Source organism: Phyllostomus discolor, chromosome 3 (assembly GCF_004126475.2).
Source record: "Phyllostomus discolor isolate MPI-MPIP mPhyDis1 chromosome 3, mPhyDis1.pri.v3, whole genome shotgun sequence".
NCBI lineage: Eukaryota > Metazoa > Chordata > Mammalia > Chiroptera > Phyllostomidae > Phyllostomus > Phyllostomus discolor.
Genome location: NC_040905.2, coordinates 148,192,051 through 148,210,928, shown reverse-complemented (window position 1 = coordinate 148,210,928; position 18,878 = coordinate 148,192,051). Strand labels below are relative to the sequence as shown.

The 18,878-nt window shown below is 34.4% G+C and overlaps 1 protein-coding gene across 1 annotated transcript in view; it reads right to left on the bottom strand.

Annotated features, from left to right (window-relative positions):
• Positions 1-18,878, bottom strand: part of MLLT3 (MLLT3 super elongation complex subunit) — a 273,770-nt gene that overhangs the window by 67,752 nt on the left and 187,140 nt on the right. The window contains 1 exon segment of the mRNA XM_028523171.2: positions 3,339-4,049. Within this exon segment, the coding sequence (XP_028378972.1) occupies positions 3,339-4,049 (711 nt within the window).

The window sequence follows — 18,878 nt, the reverse complement described above, 5'->3', positions numbered from 1 at the left end:
TCTGTTTCCAATGTCCATGATTTCCACCCACTGTGTCTAAAATTACCTGCCACCCCATTCCTCTTGTATCTGGCTGATAGGAACATGTATCTGGCTCATATTTAAATAATGAAGCTGGAAAGGACTTTAGAAAGATCAGGTCACCTGATCCCACTTACTGAGACCCGTCACACTCACCATCAGGACAGTGTGAATGGTGCCCCCTGAAGTTGGGCCCATCCCAAGCTACCACCAAGACAGTTACTGACCAAGGGACAGTTCGGGCTACTAGGGCTCTCCATTACAATTGCTTCCTATTCATTCCTTCTGTCTTGCCCACACGAGGGACACCAGGTAGAACGGATAGAAAGGCCAAACAAAGGCTAGCTTTACAATTGAATAAAGGAAATTTCAGCCCTCTTATCCTCCCTTGCTCACAGAAAGGTCTTTTGGGCCCTGGCTTACTTGGAACTACTATTGTCAATTCTCTTCTGTTCCAGCACCTACTTTTAGAGAATTAAACTAATAGCGGCAGGAATAAGAGCATTACTACCATCAAAAAACTGACAAGGAAAGTACAGTTGTTGGGTTTGATACTGAAATAATACCTGAAAAGTCTTTAGAGGCTTACTCTGTGAAGATCTGCACATTACAAACACTCCTGTTATATGATCACTGGATATGTAGTTCTAATATGTCATGAATCATTTAAAAAATTTGCTATCTACTATAAGAAATTATAATTGTAACTCTTCACTCCAGAAAATTTTTATTGTATTGCTCTGTATATACCAAGTTGGACATAAAGTTTATAAAAAAAGTCATACAAAAATGAGAACACAGAAAATTATCTAAAGAGAAGGATACAATATTTCGCTGTATATAATATGTTCCCGTGTATAGTGTACACCCACATCTTGGGCCCAAACTTTCAGGAAAAAAATATTTCATTTTAATTTTTTACTTCAATTTTTTATTTGTTTATATTCAGAAACAAAACTGATTACTCTATTCCAGGGTATCATTTCACATATGGATATTGTTATTGCTTTCTAGAGTTACACTTTTAACACATAAGCATAAATAAAAGAATTAAAAAACATTTATACACATATGGAATTAGTATTACCAATGTATAATGAGCACCCTTATTTTTTCCACAAAAATTTGGGCAAAAAGTGCACATTATACACAGCAAAATATGGTAATCTGTGTTACTTTCATGTAAAGGGAGCATTCAGTACTGCTTTGTTAATGCCATTAGTCTCACAAATCAACAAACATTCAAGATGCCTTTAAAATTTTTGACCATGACTTACTATAAGAAAGGACACACCCTCTGAAATAAAAATTTCACAAATCAGTATGTACCTATACTAATTACAATGTGTTTAAACTTTAAAAAAATACTGGTGATGACATGCTAAACTGATTTCATGGCTCACCAGTGAATCACCACCCATAATTTTAAAACCTCTGTTCTAGAAGAATTGTACCATGTCAGAACAAAGTTGCTAAATTCGGCAATCTTGATAACCTAATCACATCCTAACTACAACACTGAACATTTAAGGGTGATTTGAAAGGAAAGTCAAGCATGCAAAAAAAGTTCCAAGCAGCATCTGGCTTAAGAACAAGTTTTGTTTTAAAATGAGAGGTAAAAAAGAAAAGGAGGAAAAATCAATGCTTGATATTGGAACAAACTCATGAGCTCTGATCTCCATTTCATAAACTATTACTATAAGCCTTTACCCAACACTGAAATGAATTACACAATCTCTTATTTTATCTTATTTTTTTAGATTGTATTTATTTATTTTTAGAGAAAGGGAAAGAGGGAGAGAAACATCAATGTGTGGTTGCCTCTCACTTGCCCCCTACTGGGAACCTGGTGGGCAACCCAGTCTTGTGCTCTGACTGGGAATCAAACCAGTGACCCTTTGGTTCTCAGGCCGGCACTCAATCCACTGAGCTACACCAGCTAGGGCTCCAGTATTTTATATGCTACTGTGCACCTAATAATAGCCTTCTATTTAAATTTCAAGATTAGCTATAGAGAGCAGGGGGCAAGAAAGTGGTCTCTGGATGACTAGAGATCGATATTGATCCCATGTTCTAACTCTGGCTGGTTTTCAACTAAAGACAGTGCAAACGTAGAAGAGAGAATCTGTTACTGAGATCCTCTTGCCAGCATCTGAACTAGGAACAGTTGTGAAGTGACCTCTTGGAACAGAAAGAGTAGTGTTCTAAAATTGCCAGTAATTTTTAGCCACACGTTTTCCTTGACCATTGTCTAGAAATACTGACGAGCCAAAGTAAGATTATTGGGACTGATCATGACTGATAAGTAATGGTAGAAGGTCAAAAGGAGAGAAAATGGAAATGTGAGGAAGAGATAAGTTCATAGTAAATAAAATTTCTATTCTATTCTCCAGAAACAGAACCGAATACCTTCTGAATGAATAATAGTCTTGTCAGTAAAGTGTAAGATTTCTTACACTGGCAAGTTAGAATAAATAACCTGAAAATCCCTTCCAACTCTGAGAAATCTGTAATTATAAGTTTAAATCTCAATATCAGGTAACATTTTGGGGGGATATTAGATGGTCTTTTAGGTACCCACAAAAGATAATCTCACTCATCGGAAAAAACTTGTAATGAAGATCATAGTAAAATAATTACTACTACCAGAAAACAGATATGCAAAGCACAGCTGTACTTTTAAATCAGTGGCTATACAGTGAAAAAAAAAATGGAAATATTTCATTTTCAAAATACTTTCACCTGGTTTCACAGGCACATATATACATTAAAATTTATCTAATTATATATATATATGTATAGTATACTGCTATATCAATTTTGCCTAGATAAAACCTTTTAAAAATACCATCACCAGCTTCCCATTTATGTAAACAAATTTTTTCATTCCATTGATCAATAAGGCCAAGATTATAGCAGCAACCTAATATTTTCTAAGTTTCTCTTTTAAATTTATTGTCCTTTGTATTCAAGTTCTATTGCATCCCTACCTTCCTAAATCAGCAATCACTGAAGAGCATAGTAACTAAGCTCTAATGAGCATCTAAGTTTTTCTGCTGCTCTTCAAATAACCATTATCATACTATGGACTATATCTTTCTTTTAACAATTTAAACCACAGCCTAAAAACTTGCAGAGTTCTTAATGATTTAATTTCCTTCTTTCCATTCATTAAGAAAATTAATTTCTCAGTGCTTCCATGCTACCATGTTATAGTTCAACTGTCATTTTCTTTCCACATTCTTTATCTCGAAACCATTTGAAATAAAATCTGAAAACTAAGGGGGGAAAGGAGGGAAGTCAACAAGACTACTCACATCAGATTTAGAGGACATGTTCTCCTCCGCGTCGGAATCATTGGGATCCACGATATCATCAAATGGCGGTAAAGTGGATTTCTTCTTCTCTGATGTCTCACTCTCAATTTTGACCTTTCCCATCTTGACATGAGATTTATCTTTTATCTGTTTTTTGTCAGCAGAACAAGTGAGTATCAGCGGGGGCGCACTAGAGAAACTTTTAAATAAAGCCTCTGAGCTACTCTTTTTCCTTTTTTTGGCTGAGAGTTCTTCAGAATCTGAAATGGGGGGCCTTTTACTAGGAGCCTTCTTATCTTGCTGTCCACTGGTGATGGTGAGTAAGTTACTGTCTGGTTTTGGCTCTTTTGACATGGGTTTCGGTTCCTTGAAGGCCATCTTAGGAACTATTTTTTCTTCTTTCAGTGGTTTATTTTCTTTGGGTTTCTTAGAGGATTCTTTGGAAGATTTGTTGTGATCCCTGGAAGGTTCTTTGAAGGCACTTTTATGTTCTCTGGAGTCTTTAGAAGGTTTTTCCTTGTGCTCCTTCATTAACTTGTGAGGCTTTGAAAAACTGGTGCTGCTGCTGCTGCTACTGCTGCTGCTACTGCTGCTGCTGCTACAGCTGCTGCTGCTGCTGCTACTGCTGCTGCTACTGCTGCTGCTACTGCTGCTGCTGCTGCTACAGCTGCTGCTGCTGCTGCTGCTGGTATGAACACTCCGATTAGGGTCCTGCAAAAAAGGGACAAGAAATGAAACTCAAAGCCAAATAGCAACAGAGTCAAAAGTCACTTTCCCTGCATTCCATCCACACAAAAAATGATCCCTCTTTGATTACTCTCGAAGTAATGGAAAACAACAACCACAGTGTAACAGGTGGGAAAAGGGTGTGCGAGAAACATGGTGAATGAGGGCCACTATGGATCAAGGAATTTAATGAGGCAAGCTGTTTTCTTAATCATGAGAAGTGTGGTGTTCTAAACATTTCAATTCAACAAGTGTTCACTAAATGCTTGTTCTGGAAGATGGATAAAGATGGATAACACTTGGCTCCACTTTTTGAAATATTTTTGTATTTTTCAATTACAGTTGATATACAACATTATATTAGTTTCAGGTGTATAACCCAGTGATTAGACATTTATATAACTGAACAAACTGATCACCCCTATAAATCTAGACCCATCTGACACTATACATAATTATTACAATATTATTGACTATATTGCCTCTGCTGTAATTTACATCCTCATGACTATTCTCTAACTACTGATTTTTACTTCTCAACGGCTTCATCTTTTTCACCCATCCCCCAACTCCCCTCCTCTCTGGCAATCATTAAATGTTCTCTGTATCTATGAATATGTTCCTGTTCTGCTTGCTCATTTGTTTTATTTTTTAGATTCCACATATGAGTGAAGTCATATGGCATTTGTCTTTTTCTGCCTGACCTATTTCACTCAGCACAATGCCATCGTGGTCCATCCATGCAATTGCAGATGACAAGATTTCCACATGCCCCACACTTAATAACAGTGACATATCTATGATTCATAGTTGCTATAAGAGCCACTTACATGCTGTTATGACAATAAAAAGCAGGGGATAAGTAATTCTGTTAAGGGTTTGGAGAAACAATAATTCAGAAATTCATGGGTAATTAACACCTTGAATTGGGTCTTCAAGGATAAGCAGTTACTACTAGGAAGAGAAGAATGAAAAAGTAGCTGGAGACCAGAGACTAGAATGAATGGAAACAATGAGGGAACAAAGCACAGATTACATTTAGGGAGTACCATTCAGTTTTGAGAAAGGGGTAGGAAAATAGCCCAGGGTCATACAGTAAGGCCTAATAATATTACATTTTAAGGTTTTTTTTAATATAAAGAAACATGAGGACTCCCTCCCCAAATAAAATTATTCTCAATCTGAGATAAAAAGGCAATTTTTTTTGCTGTCCAAACTTCAGTACTTAAGAAATATGTCCCTCATCCACGAGCAAAGAAAAAAAGGCAACACCAAAGGACAAGGGTTTCACCTAACAGTCACCAAATGGGATGAAAAATCTTTATCAATCACTGTTGTGTGATTATAAAGAGTTAATTGCTGTCTTTTGTTTTAAATGTTACCAATTTTTTCACTCATATAAATACATCAGAATATATGACCATCTATGCACCAAATCTAAATCCATACTTACCATATTTGTGAACCTCCATTGTTAATAATAAAAATGAGAAACAGAAGTAAACCCTGGAGTGTAAAAATCCATAGCAATACTTAAAAGAAGAGCTTTCTCACACTTATTCACTTATCAATGGAACCAAAGAGAAATAAATGTCCAAATTTCAACTGGAATTTACATTTTTAAGCTTGCTTATTATATTCCACCTGTAACTCACCCACTTAAGGTCAATGATATATATGTAAACCAATTCTCTATTCTTTAAATATCTAGCATGACACACAAAAAGATAGTAGACAGGGACTATGCTTTTCAGTAACAGGAATAGTCTGTTTATTGGGTGTATGGGGAGAAAAGGCATGTACATGGATAAGCATTAGAAAGTAATATTCAAAATGAAAAATTATTGTTCTGTGTTAATAGAGATATGTATTTTCTTTTTATAATTTATTTTGTCTTAAAAACAAAAAATGACACATACCAATTATTCCATTTATTTTTCACAAGTGAGAATTTAGTTTCAAAATTCTAAACTGGATAATGTTAGAAATCAAAGACATTTTTTTATGCAACAAACTAGATAATCCCTTACAAAATATTTTAATCTGAGATTTAAAAGCAGAATGCTGAAGATAGTATTCATATTACTGAAACTACATTATTTTATAAATTCTATTACAAGACATTTCCTGGCATGTTAAATAATACTATGAAAAATTAAAATAGACTATAATGGACAAACTAAATTAAAGAAAAACAGTATGAAACCTAATATCCTTGAATTTTTGTTCTTGTTAACTAGTTTGTTGACTTACTGAATTTTGGCAATTTGCAGTCAGTATTCTAATTATGGCTCTCAAACACCCAAGCATTGCTGTTTAATATTCAACCTATGGAGTATTACGCATGTTACACAAATGTAACTTATACAAATAAATTTTAACCTACTAATATATATTCTAATGTTAAGCATTAAAAATACTAATACTTCAGCACCAACAAAAATAAAAGGACTGCTATAAGGGTTCTTCCATGATTTTTTAAAATTTCGTAATACAAACTGGAATTCTTAATGCAAATTACATCATGGTATATGACACAGATTTTTGTGTCATAGAAAGTTCACATTCTCAACTTAATTATATACATATGATGTTAAGTACAAAACTCCAGAAATTTTATAACTTTTACTCCCCACATTGGTCCAGGTTTTTAACGCCCACCATCACCTTTTCACCCACCCAACAAATCTTGGTACAAGCAAATGATCCAACCATTGTTGCTCCTTCCACTTTACAAACAGCTTTCAATAAAAGACAACTCAGAGCTAAGGAGGAAAACATATTCATGAGCAATATTCCAGGCAAATAAAAATTGAGAAAATAACAAAAAGACAAGGGAATGTTTACTGTTTCATAGGGTTACCTTTTCTGTGATCAATGGCAAAGTACAAATGTATGTCACCTGGATCCATATTCAAACATGCAATAAATGCAAAACAAAGGCTTGCATAGTAAGTCAGGAATTAAATTGTTACTGAAACTTAATCTCAGTCCATCTATCCCTTATATACCGGGGATCAAGCCACTGGGTTTTAAATTTTTACTGAACATTAAGTGCCACTAAGCAGCACAAACTAATTATCATTCAGTGTGAAGTTTATACATGTTGTATAATTCAAATTTTCTTTGCTTGAGGCAGATTAACACAAATGGAATATCAATATTGGGGAGAGTATGTGTATATAATTCAAATATCAAATATTTAAGGCAAATGACTGTTTAAATATAAATATACATGTTTTTATACTAACTTTACAACCTGTGAATATAGGGTACAGTATTTTTTTCATCTACTCAGATTTTAATAACTGCTTCTTTGTTTAAATTGTCTACAACAGAATGGGCCCCTTTAATGTACAATCTGTTTTAATACTACTTGTCAGCAACTCCAGGCTTGAGAGAAGGTGTAACTATTGGTCAGAATAAGGTCTTCTGATTATACGTGATTTTCAATTTCCATGTTATCGCCATGTGTTTTTCCTATTACCGCTGTTAACTCAAAGATGCTTCTGTAGTTCCTGTTTCTTCCTCTACCTATCCTCTTAATTTTGGCCTCTGTCCTACTTTAATTAGCTTCTGCATTGTGTAAGATTTTCAGTTCATTCATAGCTTATTCAGTAAAATTAGCATATGGACAAATAAACTCTCCTAGAAGAGGTTTATGTATCCCAAGTCAATAAACTCTCCGAAAAGAGTCTATTTGTCCAGTCCATCTTAAATGGACAATTCCTAGAAATTGTCGGGCAGTCCAAGAAGTTATGCATTTAAAGAGGTTGGGAAAACCATGATAGTCAAAGGCTGATTTTCAAAATGGAAGTTTCTTCTGCAATGCCATTAAACACTCAATAAATGACACAGAAGGATGAAATGCCATCTGATGCTATGAATAAAGTATTAATATTCAGAATTCTGGGGAAAACAATGAACCTTCAATTTAAGAGTGAGTGGGGCCTGAATAATGTGGCCATGGAACTATAGTCATCTTCAGAGAGGGCTGGTGCAGAATTGCTCTGATCTGGGCTCCAAGCAAGACCCAAAAATGTTCTGCACATATATAACTGCCCTAGTGTGGCCGACCTCCCTGGCCCCAATGGTGCTTAGGAGGCACTCAGTAAAAGTGAGACTATCCTCTACTCCTGAGGCTGGAAAGGGCAAGAAGAACAGAAGGCACAGAGTCCCCCAGGTCATAAATAGACAACATGCTTATTGCTACAGTGCAGGCTGAGATGCCTGTGCCTTTCATCATTTATAGGATATAACAGCATAAGTTCCCTTAACAGCTTAGCCTGAAACCCAATGTACATATATATAACATACCTAAGGGAGGGAGAGTGTAGGAGAGAGCAGACCTAACAGGTCTTCTGAATGACACAGATGAAATATTATGGTCCAAAATAGTATGGCTACTTAAAGAGAGTCAACTAGAGAACAAAAATAATATGTACATATTATAAGATAAATTAAAATTTAAAAAGTATAATCCTCAAGCTGAACAATTCAGCAGATACATAAATTACAAGGGAAGATAAAATATAACTGGTAGCATGAAGGATCAACTGAAAGCAATTTCAAGGCATAATGTAAAAATACAAAGATATGAAAATTATACTGAGAAAAGAAAGTAGACTTAAAGAACAGACTGAGGCAATCTAACTAACATACCAACCATAGGAAGAGTTCCAGAAGAATCTCTAGGAGGAAAAGGGAAAGATAGAAGAGAGGCAATAATTACAGTAATCTGAAAGGAAATTCCCATGAACCAATGAAAAGACATATGCAAAAACCATTTGCTAAAATTCCTGAACTCTAAAGATAGAAAGAAAATCTTAAAAGTTACCAGAAAAAATCAAATTAACATTGGACTTCTCGTCTGTAATACTGGAATTGGGGGAAAAAAAAAGAAGAGTAGCATCTGGAGTGCTGGGAGAAAAAGCAGTACAACCCAAACATCCTACATACACATTCAATGTGAAAAAGTATTTGCCAAAATCTAAGGATTCAAAGAGCACATCACTCACCACCCCACCTAAGGAAAGGACTTGAGAAAAGATTTTAACCAAACGAAAACAGAATCAGAAAACAGACCTTTATGTGTGGAAAGACAGAGAAGAGATGAAACAGCGGTATGATATATCTTGCCCTTTATGTAGAATTAAATCTTAATGGATAATAAACTATATGGAAAATGTAATACAAATACTCAATACGAATTCCAGACACAGAAAAGTCTAACAAAAATCTGGACCTAAAAAACTGAATTGTCAGATGGGTTCATGATTTGTCGGGATGATCACTTAGTAGATTATACAATGTCTAATCACTGGGGTGTATATCTGAAACTAATATAATATTGTGTATCAATTATTCAATATAATTGAAAAATAAAAACTTATTTTTTTAAACACTGAATTATCTCCATAGGAATTTAGGAATGTTAGAGAAGGAGATTAATAAGAGTGTCGAGGTGAATCATTTTTCATGTTAAAGAGGATTATGAGCCATTGAAAGAGAAGATGGACAATAATAAAATGGAACAGTACAGGGCTGCCACATAAACAAGGGAAAACCAGGAAATAAAAAACAACTTAAAATATAAGCAAAATTACAATAATTTTAAAAAGTTACAAATTTGCATAATGAACAAGGTATAAAGTGATAAAATCAAGTATCACTTATCAGAATAAAAAAGAAAGCTGAATTCCCCCACCAAAAGATAGAATGTCAGACTAGGTTAAAAAGACAATGGTCATATACAGATTGTAAGAAACACTTAAAACCCAATGACTAAAAATAGGTTAAATCAGGGGGATGAGCCAAGAAATACCAGCTAAGTGCCCTCAAAAGAAAGTTTGAGTATTATATTAATATCACACAATGTAGAATTCAAGGTTAAGAGAACCAAACAGCATAAAAATTTAAAAGCTAAATTACATAAGGCAAAAGGTATTGAAATGTAAAAAACAACTTGAAAAATGTTTCATTGACATGAGAAATCAATACATCTTTGTCAAAAATAGATCTAATAAAATGAAGTGAGCACAGACATGGTGACATTAAAACAATCCACGAATTTGAATAAAGTTTACAACTTTTTTTTAATCCTCACCTGAGGACATGCTTATTGATTTTTGAGAGAGAAGAAAGGAGGCAGAGAGAGAGAAAGGGATGGGAGCGAGGGAGAGAAACATTGATGTGAGAGAGAAACATCGATCAGCTCTCTCTCGTAAGCACCCTAACCAGGATCAAACCTGCAACTGAGGCATATGCCCTGATCAAGAAAGGGACCCGTGACCCTTTCAGTTTAAAGGAAGGCACTCCAACCAACTGAGCCACACCAGCCAGAGCAAAGCATACAACTTTTTATATGCCCATGGACAACTGAAAAAAATCAATCATAAAATACATTTTAAAATACTCTTCAAAATGTTTGAATAGATTATACAGATTGATCATACTCTAATAAAAAGGACTAAGAAATCAGTAAAAAAAACAATGAAAAGAGAATTTCATATTAAAAAATCTAGGAGCACAGTAAAACATGCTCAAAGGAAAATGTATAGCCTTTATTGCATTCATTATTTCCAAAATGAGAAGAAAAGAGGCTGGGGAAGGAGTGGTACACTTAGTACTCACTCTGAGCAACTAGAAATAGATCCACAAATATGAAAGCAGTATGATATCAAATATAATGGAGAAAGTAAAAGAAATACATTTCACCAACATATACACTTTTTAAAAAGTGACTTCACTGTATATTTAGGGTTCAAATTCTAAGGAGAAATTTATCAATTCTGATTTAAAGGAGATCTAAAATCTACTTTTCAAAATCAATTAATAGAGGTGAAGTTTCCTGAATTCAAAATCATGATCTACCATAAAAGAAATAAAATTAATGAGGGGATAGTAATTTATAAATATTTCAAAACAGGTTGGTAAATACCAAAAGAAACAATTCAAAATAGTTGTAAGAACGTGGTATGTGTGTTTTCAGGGTAAGGGGTAGAGCAGAGCAGACTGATGATTTTTATGAGCTTTTTAGCATCATTTGACTTTATACGCTAAATGTTTTCTTTAAAATTAATATTATAAGACAATCTTATGTCTTAATGTTAAGACTTGTCTTATACCCTGGCTGGCATAGCTCAGTGGATTGAGTGCGGGCTGCGAACCAAAGTGTCACAGGTTTGATTCCTAGTCAGGGCACATGCCTGGGTTGCAGGCCACAGCCCCCAGCAACCACACATTGATGTTTCTCTCTCTCTCTCTTTCTCCCTCCCTTCCCTCTCTAAAAATAAATAAATAAAAAAAATTTTAAAAAAGACTTGTCCTATAATATTAAGAAGCAGAAATCATTTCAACAACAATTGGTAGTACCGATAGAAACATGAACCGAATTTATTCAAACACCAAGGCTAACTAAAAGCAAGACCCAAAACATATATTTATTAATTAAGTTAGTTAATGGGCAAGGGACAAACAAACATCACACAAGTGGAAGAGAAATGACACTTGAGGATAGCAATGGGGGTCTTTCATTCAATAACAATCTAAATGGCCTGTGCATAAAAATAAAACACAAAACACCAATTATACACATACAAGAAAGAAAAAGAAAAGTCTGCTGTTACAGGATACAATGCTTTGAAAGGTTTTGCTTACTTTGATTTTGTTAATAATGTACTATTTTTGAAGGTGACATTCAAACAGGAAATTAGAACTCTGCAATACACCACCCCCGGCTCAGGGGGAAAAAAAACATAAAGCCATTTCTAGGCCTGACCCAGGGAGAGACACCCCACAATTTTAAGGAATTGAAGAATCACATCCTCAGATTCCTCAGTTTGCCTGGATCTGTACAAAAGACAGCCAATGTGCATATAACTACACCTACAGAAATATAGGTAAGTCTACACTTTGCACAGTGACAAAGATGTAGTAATCATCAGTTAAGCACAAACCAATAATTAACATAAAAGAGGATCAAAAAATGATGTTGATCATTCAAGGTCAAAATCTAGACAATAATAACAGATTCCCCTTAGTCATACCTGGCTGCGAGTTCTACCAATTCTTTAAGACAAATTGGCCTTAATAACTTGTACAAAGAACAGTTATATCTGAGAAGCAAAGGAGACCCACTTGAGGGCTTTAAGGAGGACATCAATATGAATGACTATTATTCATTTTAGGAAAACTGTCTGGTAGCAATGTGGTAGGGAGGCTGGCATGAATAGAGGGTGAGAAAAGAAAGGCCACCTAGAGGACTACAGCACTGTGGGAGAGTGGTGGTGGTGGCAATGGTATGACAGGTTACTGAACGCATACTGGCCCAGACTCTGATGTCAGAGTTTTATAACAACTAACTCAACAATCTTGTGAAGTGACTATTAGCCACATTTTACAATGAGGAGACTGATTCACAGAAATCAATGTAATCAAAGATGCCCACGTAAGTAGTGAATTTCAGGCCCAGAGTGTCTGGTCCTAATACCCATACTCTAAACCACTATACTTCTATCATATCAGTTGGTTTCAAAATCACCTGCGAATCTTGTCAAATATAATCTGAGCTGAACATGAAAGAAGAGTGAGTAGAAAGGGGAAGGGTTCAACATCTTTTTTTTAAAAAAATATTTATTTATTTTTAGAGAGGGAAGGAAGGGAGAAAGAGAGAGAGAGAGAGAGAAACATCAATATGCGGTTGCTGGGGGTCGTGGCCTGCAACCCAGGCATGTACCCTGACTAGGAATCAAACCTGTGACACTTTGGTTCCCAGCCCGTGCTCAATCCACTGAGCTATGCCAGCCAGGGCTTGGTTCAATATCTTTAAAGAACACCACTGATCATGCCTGCAAGTCTAGGTAGAACTACATAAAGGAAGTTCTATTTCGTTCCAGTAGAGGGGGTATAACTTTTCGGTAGGTGGTAAATAGTGTCAAAACAGAGGCTCTTCTTGTATACATTTGAAGTGGTTTAAACTTTGAGTCTTTTGTTACCAAATAAGTATTTTAAACTTGACTATAGTTTACTTTAAACTATAAAATAGTTGTATGCAGAGGGATTATGAGATATTGGTATATGAGCCTTTCATATAATATCCCTTTGAAGAACATACTATCTCCAATTATTTTAAAGAGTATCACAAAACTGTAAGATACTATATCTCATCTCACAAATGCTTTCAAAATCAATGTAAATAACATCTGCCACTCTACACAATTTGAACTGATGAAAATTTGTAGTGCTCAAATAAAATCAATGATAACCTTTAAAAGGGTGATGTGGTAGAGGTCACTGTTAAAACTAGAGGATCCTACAAGGCCCACCATAGGAGGTATTTGGAAAGAGGGAATTTGAGGAATGTAGCACAGAAATAAGGAAGCAATAAAGAAAAACAAATTTTAAGACCCATGGACAAAAGGGCTAGGATTGAGAGTAGGAATGGGTGTGGGTGGGGTGGGAAAAAGTGGTGGGGGGAAATAGAGACAGTTGCACTTGAATAATAACAACAAACAAAAAACAAGCCACAAAATAAATGGTGTACAAGAAAGAAAATATGATAACAGTATACATCTTCGCTGTGAATCAACACTTTAACTAGTCATAACCATAAACAATGTTTATTAATTTTCAACTTTTAGAAATTAACCAAGTTACCTCGGCCATAGGCAAAATGACTTAAATTTCCTTGTCAGTAAAATGGAGACCATATGATATACGCTATTGTCAAGGTCAACTTGATGATTAAATAAGTTTAATATCTGTAAAGTACATATGTATATGCATGCATTATAATATAGCATAAAGTATATAATAATGCGCTTGGCACATAGAGGAAACTATGTGTAAGCATTTTCAATTACTACAACTACTGTTACTGCTACTATAGACAAGCACATAAAACTTAAAATTTTATTACATAACACAATGTTATCCATTGTGACAATGCATAAGTAAATGTTTGGATGACAAATAAAGAAGGTAGAGACAGAAATGGAGAAGGGAAAGAAACTCTACGATACCCTGAGCTTACAAATTTGAGAATCAAGAAAAATTGTCTATAGTTGGTAGAATAAGAATAGAGATCTATGTCAGCATCTAGAAAGTTATACCCAAGACAAGAATTCAAAGTGGTGTCATATTGACAGGAAAAGGGAATGAAGCAAAAGAGCTAGATTGTCATGTAGCAACAGCAGCACAGGCATATAGTTTAGAAACCTTCGGCAGTAACCCTGGGACTTAAAAAAAGTCAATCAATCAATGAGTAAGAAAACAGTTAAAGTGTTTCCTTCCAGTAAGTGGGAAGGAAATTGGGGAAGAATATAATACAGAATTTTTAGTTTTTGCTAAAAACTATCATTTGCTATTTAATTCTTTTAAACCATGTATCTGCATTATTTTGATATAAAATAAACTTCTTCAACCTCCCAAAGATATTTTATATTCTCCCCGCTTTTGTTTCACTAATTTGCTCTTGACAAATTTTTGTAAAACTCATCACTTCCTAAATATCTGTGCTGTAGGTAATTATTTATGTTTATTAATTGGGATGGTAGAAATACTTCATAATTGCATGCTGCTGCATATCTCTTCCCAACTCCACAATAACTGACAAAACATGAAGAGAGTGTTTATTTATACCATGAAATACAGAAATTATCCAAGTAAGTGACTGCTCTGTTCCTGTTTTAAAAACCATTTCAATTTTCCTTCTGATGTGGTTTGAATGTTATCTTTTTTTTCTTCCTGACCAAATTACAATCAAGCTCTATGCAGCAGAGTTAACTCAGGATAATTAGATTGCATTCTGAGTTCTACTCATTGCAGTTATACAGTTCAAAAGATGAAGAAAATAAAATCTACAAATCATATTTTCAGTTCAGAAAAGGAAACAAATGAAAAAATTTATTTCAGTTCTGAAGTGAACAAAGTAGCAGTTAAGTTTTCATTCCCCTAAACTTCTGTTCACGAGCATTAAAAGTAAACCAAATCCGCATTTTTATTATTAAAAAATATATTAAAGAACTACATTCGCATGAAACATGAAATTTAACTAAAAAGTATCAATGGGAAAAAATATTCAATATTTTTTGGAATAATATTCCAAGTAGACAAAAATTTAAAATGCCTTTTAAAATGACTAATTTCAGCTGTTGTATGTACTATAAACCACTTTTTTTTCAAAACTCAACCTTACTTAAAATGCTCCCATTTATATATTATTTCCTGACTTGCTATGGACTAAATTCTAAATTATAATTATGAACTAAATTAGTACCATGAACAGTAAATTGTATTTAGAAGACTTTGAAGTTTCAAGGAAACTTCTGATTACTTTTGTGGTTTGAAACAGAATCTTGAAGTACTATCACTTCTCTTTCTAGGTTTATGTGTATTTAGCTTTCTACAATTTCTGTTTTCTTAAATAAGCTTTAAAACAAATTGGGCAGATCACTGTATTCCTCTCTTTTAGTACTAGCTGACAGTGAGGATTGATAAGTAGTATTTACTCAGAGAACAGTCAATCTTCCAAGTATACTACTAATCACAACAGAGTAGTTGAAAGTATAAGATAGAAAACAGTGACTGACACATAGAAATTCAATATTTCTATTACATAAGTAAACATAACAGAAAAATAATAAATATCTAATCAGAGACTCAGAAAAAATAATATATAGAAAACATAATGACTGAGATTTTCCACAATGATAAAAGTCATGAACCCACAGAAAGAGTAAGCACAATATTATATACTATATATATATATATATATATACACACACACTATATAAAGGAATTTATTCCTAGACACACTGTACTAAAAATGAAGAACTCTAAAGACAAAAAAAAAAGGTTGTAAAAGCAGTATGAAGTAAGAGATCACCCACTGAAAAAGGAACACATAAATGAGTAGTATGTTATAGTCAGCTAATATAAGCTCACAAGAGCCAATTGTTAAATTTTCAAGAATTCTGTGAGCCTGTTTTTAAACAAGGCTATTATTAAAAGTTAAGTTACATAAATGTAAAAGTAGAAAAATATTAAAAGTAGAGGTAATAGGTAAAACTCATCACTTCCTAAATATCTGTGTTGTAGGTAATTATTTATGTTTATTAATCGGGATGGTAGAAATACTTCATAATTGCATGCTGCTGCATATCTCTTCCCAACTCCACAATAACTGACAAAACATGAAGAGAGTGTTTATTTATACCATGAAAATAAATAAAAGCAAAAATCAGGAATTCCATACCCTCCCAGAGGTAGTTGCTAAACATCTACTAGCATAACCCTGAATCCGAATGACACCAGAATTCATTCGGTGAATTCATTCGGTGAATGAAAAACAAAAAGTATTTTCAAAACACTGGAAGTAAAAAAACACTTTTTATAATAAGGGTAGCAGTCAAAAGTGTTATAGTAAAACAAAAATTAATAGGAGACTTTCACTAAAAGAACTTCCATAGGATTTCAGGAAGAATGAAAATGAATTCAATAATCAATTATAGTAACACAATTAAACTAGAAGGAAAAAAAACTTTTATAATGGAAAAAATACACATTTAGAACCATAAAAACACACTTCTAATCAATTCACAGGCAAAAGAAATTAAAACAGAAAATTTTAAATTCATAGTACTGAATAAGACAAACATTACACATTAATATGTGGGATGTAGTTAAAAGATATTCAGAGGAAAATTTTAGCCTTTAATGTTTACATTTCAAAAAACGGACAATTAGAATATTTTGGAAACAATGGTATAACAAGCTCAAAAGATTATAAACATCTTTTAAACAACCAGAAAATCAACTGCATGGAACTCTGACAACCAAGGAATCAAAGAAAAAAATCAGCTAGAACAATCAGACCAGTAAGAACCAGAAGTGAGGCTGTGTGGGCGAGGCCAGCTCAGAAAAACTGCAGCCAGGTGGCGAGCCGAGCATTCGAGGTGGGCTGAAAGCAAAACAGACTCAGAGTTGACTGTGGACTATGGTGGTTGCTACAGTGGGAGAAACCCCCAGTTTCACATGAGAGTTCGCTGGAAACTGGGCTAGAAACCAGCAAACCAGCTGCATTATTCCCTCTCTGGCAGCACCCACAACACATCAAGGAGGGTTGCCCTGCTCAGGTGAAAACCTAAGGCCCCTCCCCCTTACAACTTAACAGGTGCACCAAGACAAAGAAATATGGCCCATATGAAAGAACAAAGCAAAACTCCAGAAAGAGAGCTAAGGAGGAGGATATAGCCAACCTATCTGATGGGAATTTAAAGCCCTGGTAATCAAAATGCTCACAGAACTCACTGAGATTGGTTGAAAAATGAAAAAAACAAATAAAAGACACCCAAAATGAAATAAAGCAAAATATTCAGGGAACCAACAGTGACAGGAAGGAACCCAGGACTCAAAGCAAAAATTTGGAACAAAAGGGAAAAATAAACATCCAACCAACCGGAACAGAATGAAGAAACAAGAATTCAAAAAAGTGAAGAGACACTTACAAACCTCTGGGACAACCTGAAATGTTCCAATATCCAAATTTTAGGGGTGCCAGAAGGAGAAGAGGAAGAGCAAGAAATTGAAAACTTATTTGAACAAATAATGAAGGAAAACTTCCCCAATCTGGTGAAGGAAACAGACTTCTAGCAAGTCCAGGAAACCCAGAGAGTCCCAAAAAAGTTAGACCCATGGAGGAATACACCTAGGCACATCATAATTACATTACCCAAGATTAAAGATAAGGAGAGAATCTTAAAAGAGGAGAGGAAGGAGTTACCTACAAAGAAGTTCCCGTAAGGCTATCAGATGATTTATCAAAAGAAACCTTGCAGGCAAGAAGGGGCTGGAAAGAAGTATTTGAAGTCATAAAAGGCAAGGACCTACATCCAAGACTACTCTATCCAGCAAAGCCATCATTTAGAATGGAAGGGCAGATAAAGTGCTTCCCAGATAAGGTCAAGTTAAAGGAGTTCATCATCACCATGCCCTTATTATATGAAATGTTAAAAGGACTTACCTAAGAAAAAGATTAAAAATATGAACAGTAAAATGACAACAAACACACAAATGAACCTAAAAAAATAACAAAAGAAAAACAATGAAAACAAAAACTAAGCAAAAAACTAGAACAGGAACAGAATCAGAGAAATGGACATCACATGGAGGGGTTTCAGTGGAGAGGGAGAAGGAAGGAATGGGGGTAAAAGGTATAGGAAAGAAGAAGCGTAATTGGTAGGCATTAAATAGACAAGGAGAGGTCAAAAATGGTATATGAAACAGAGAACTCAAAGACCCTATATGTACAATCCACCAACATAATCTAAGTGGGCAGGAGGATGTTCAAGGGTTGGGGGATGGAGGGTGGAGGGGTATAAAGGGGAAAAATTAGGAAAACTGTAATAGCATAATCAATAAAAATACTTTAAAAAAGATTATACAGATTTTTTTTAAAACCTAATAAAAATTCAAAAAACCCAAGGGGAAGAACAAATAAACAAGAGGAAGAAAAAAGAGAAATATACCTGCAAATATAGCAAAGATTAAACAGGTAAGGTTATAAATAATTTTTTGCCAACAAATTTCAAAGTAAATGCTTAGCCAAATATGATTTATTAAAATGACAAAGAAATAAAAGTCAAGAATATTCCTTTATTAAAATCCAGTAAGCACAGTAGTTTAAAAGCTTTCTACCAAAAATTGATTAGGCCCACAGGGTTTTACAAGCAAATTCTAGGAAAAGACCATTTTAATCTTACAGAAACTCTTCCAAAATGTGAGAAAAATAAAACACTTCTCACTTTATCAGCA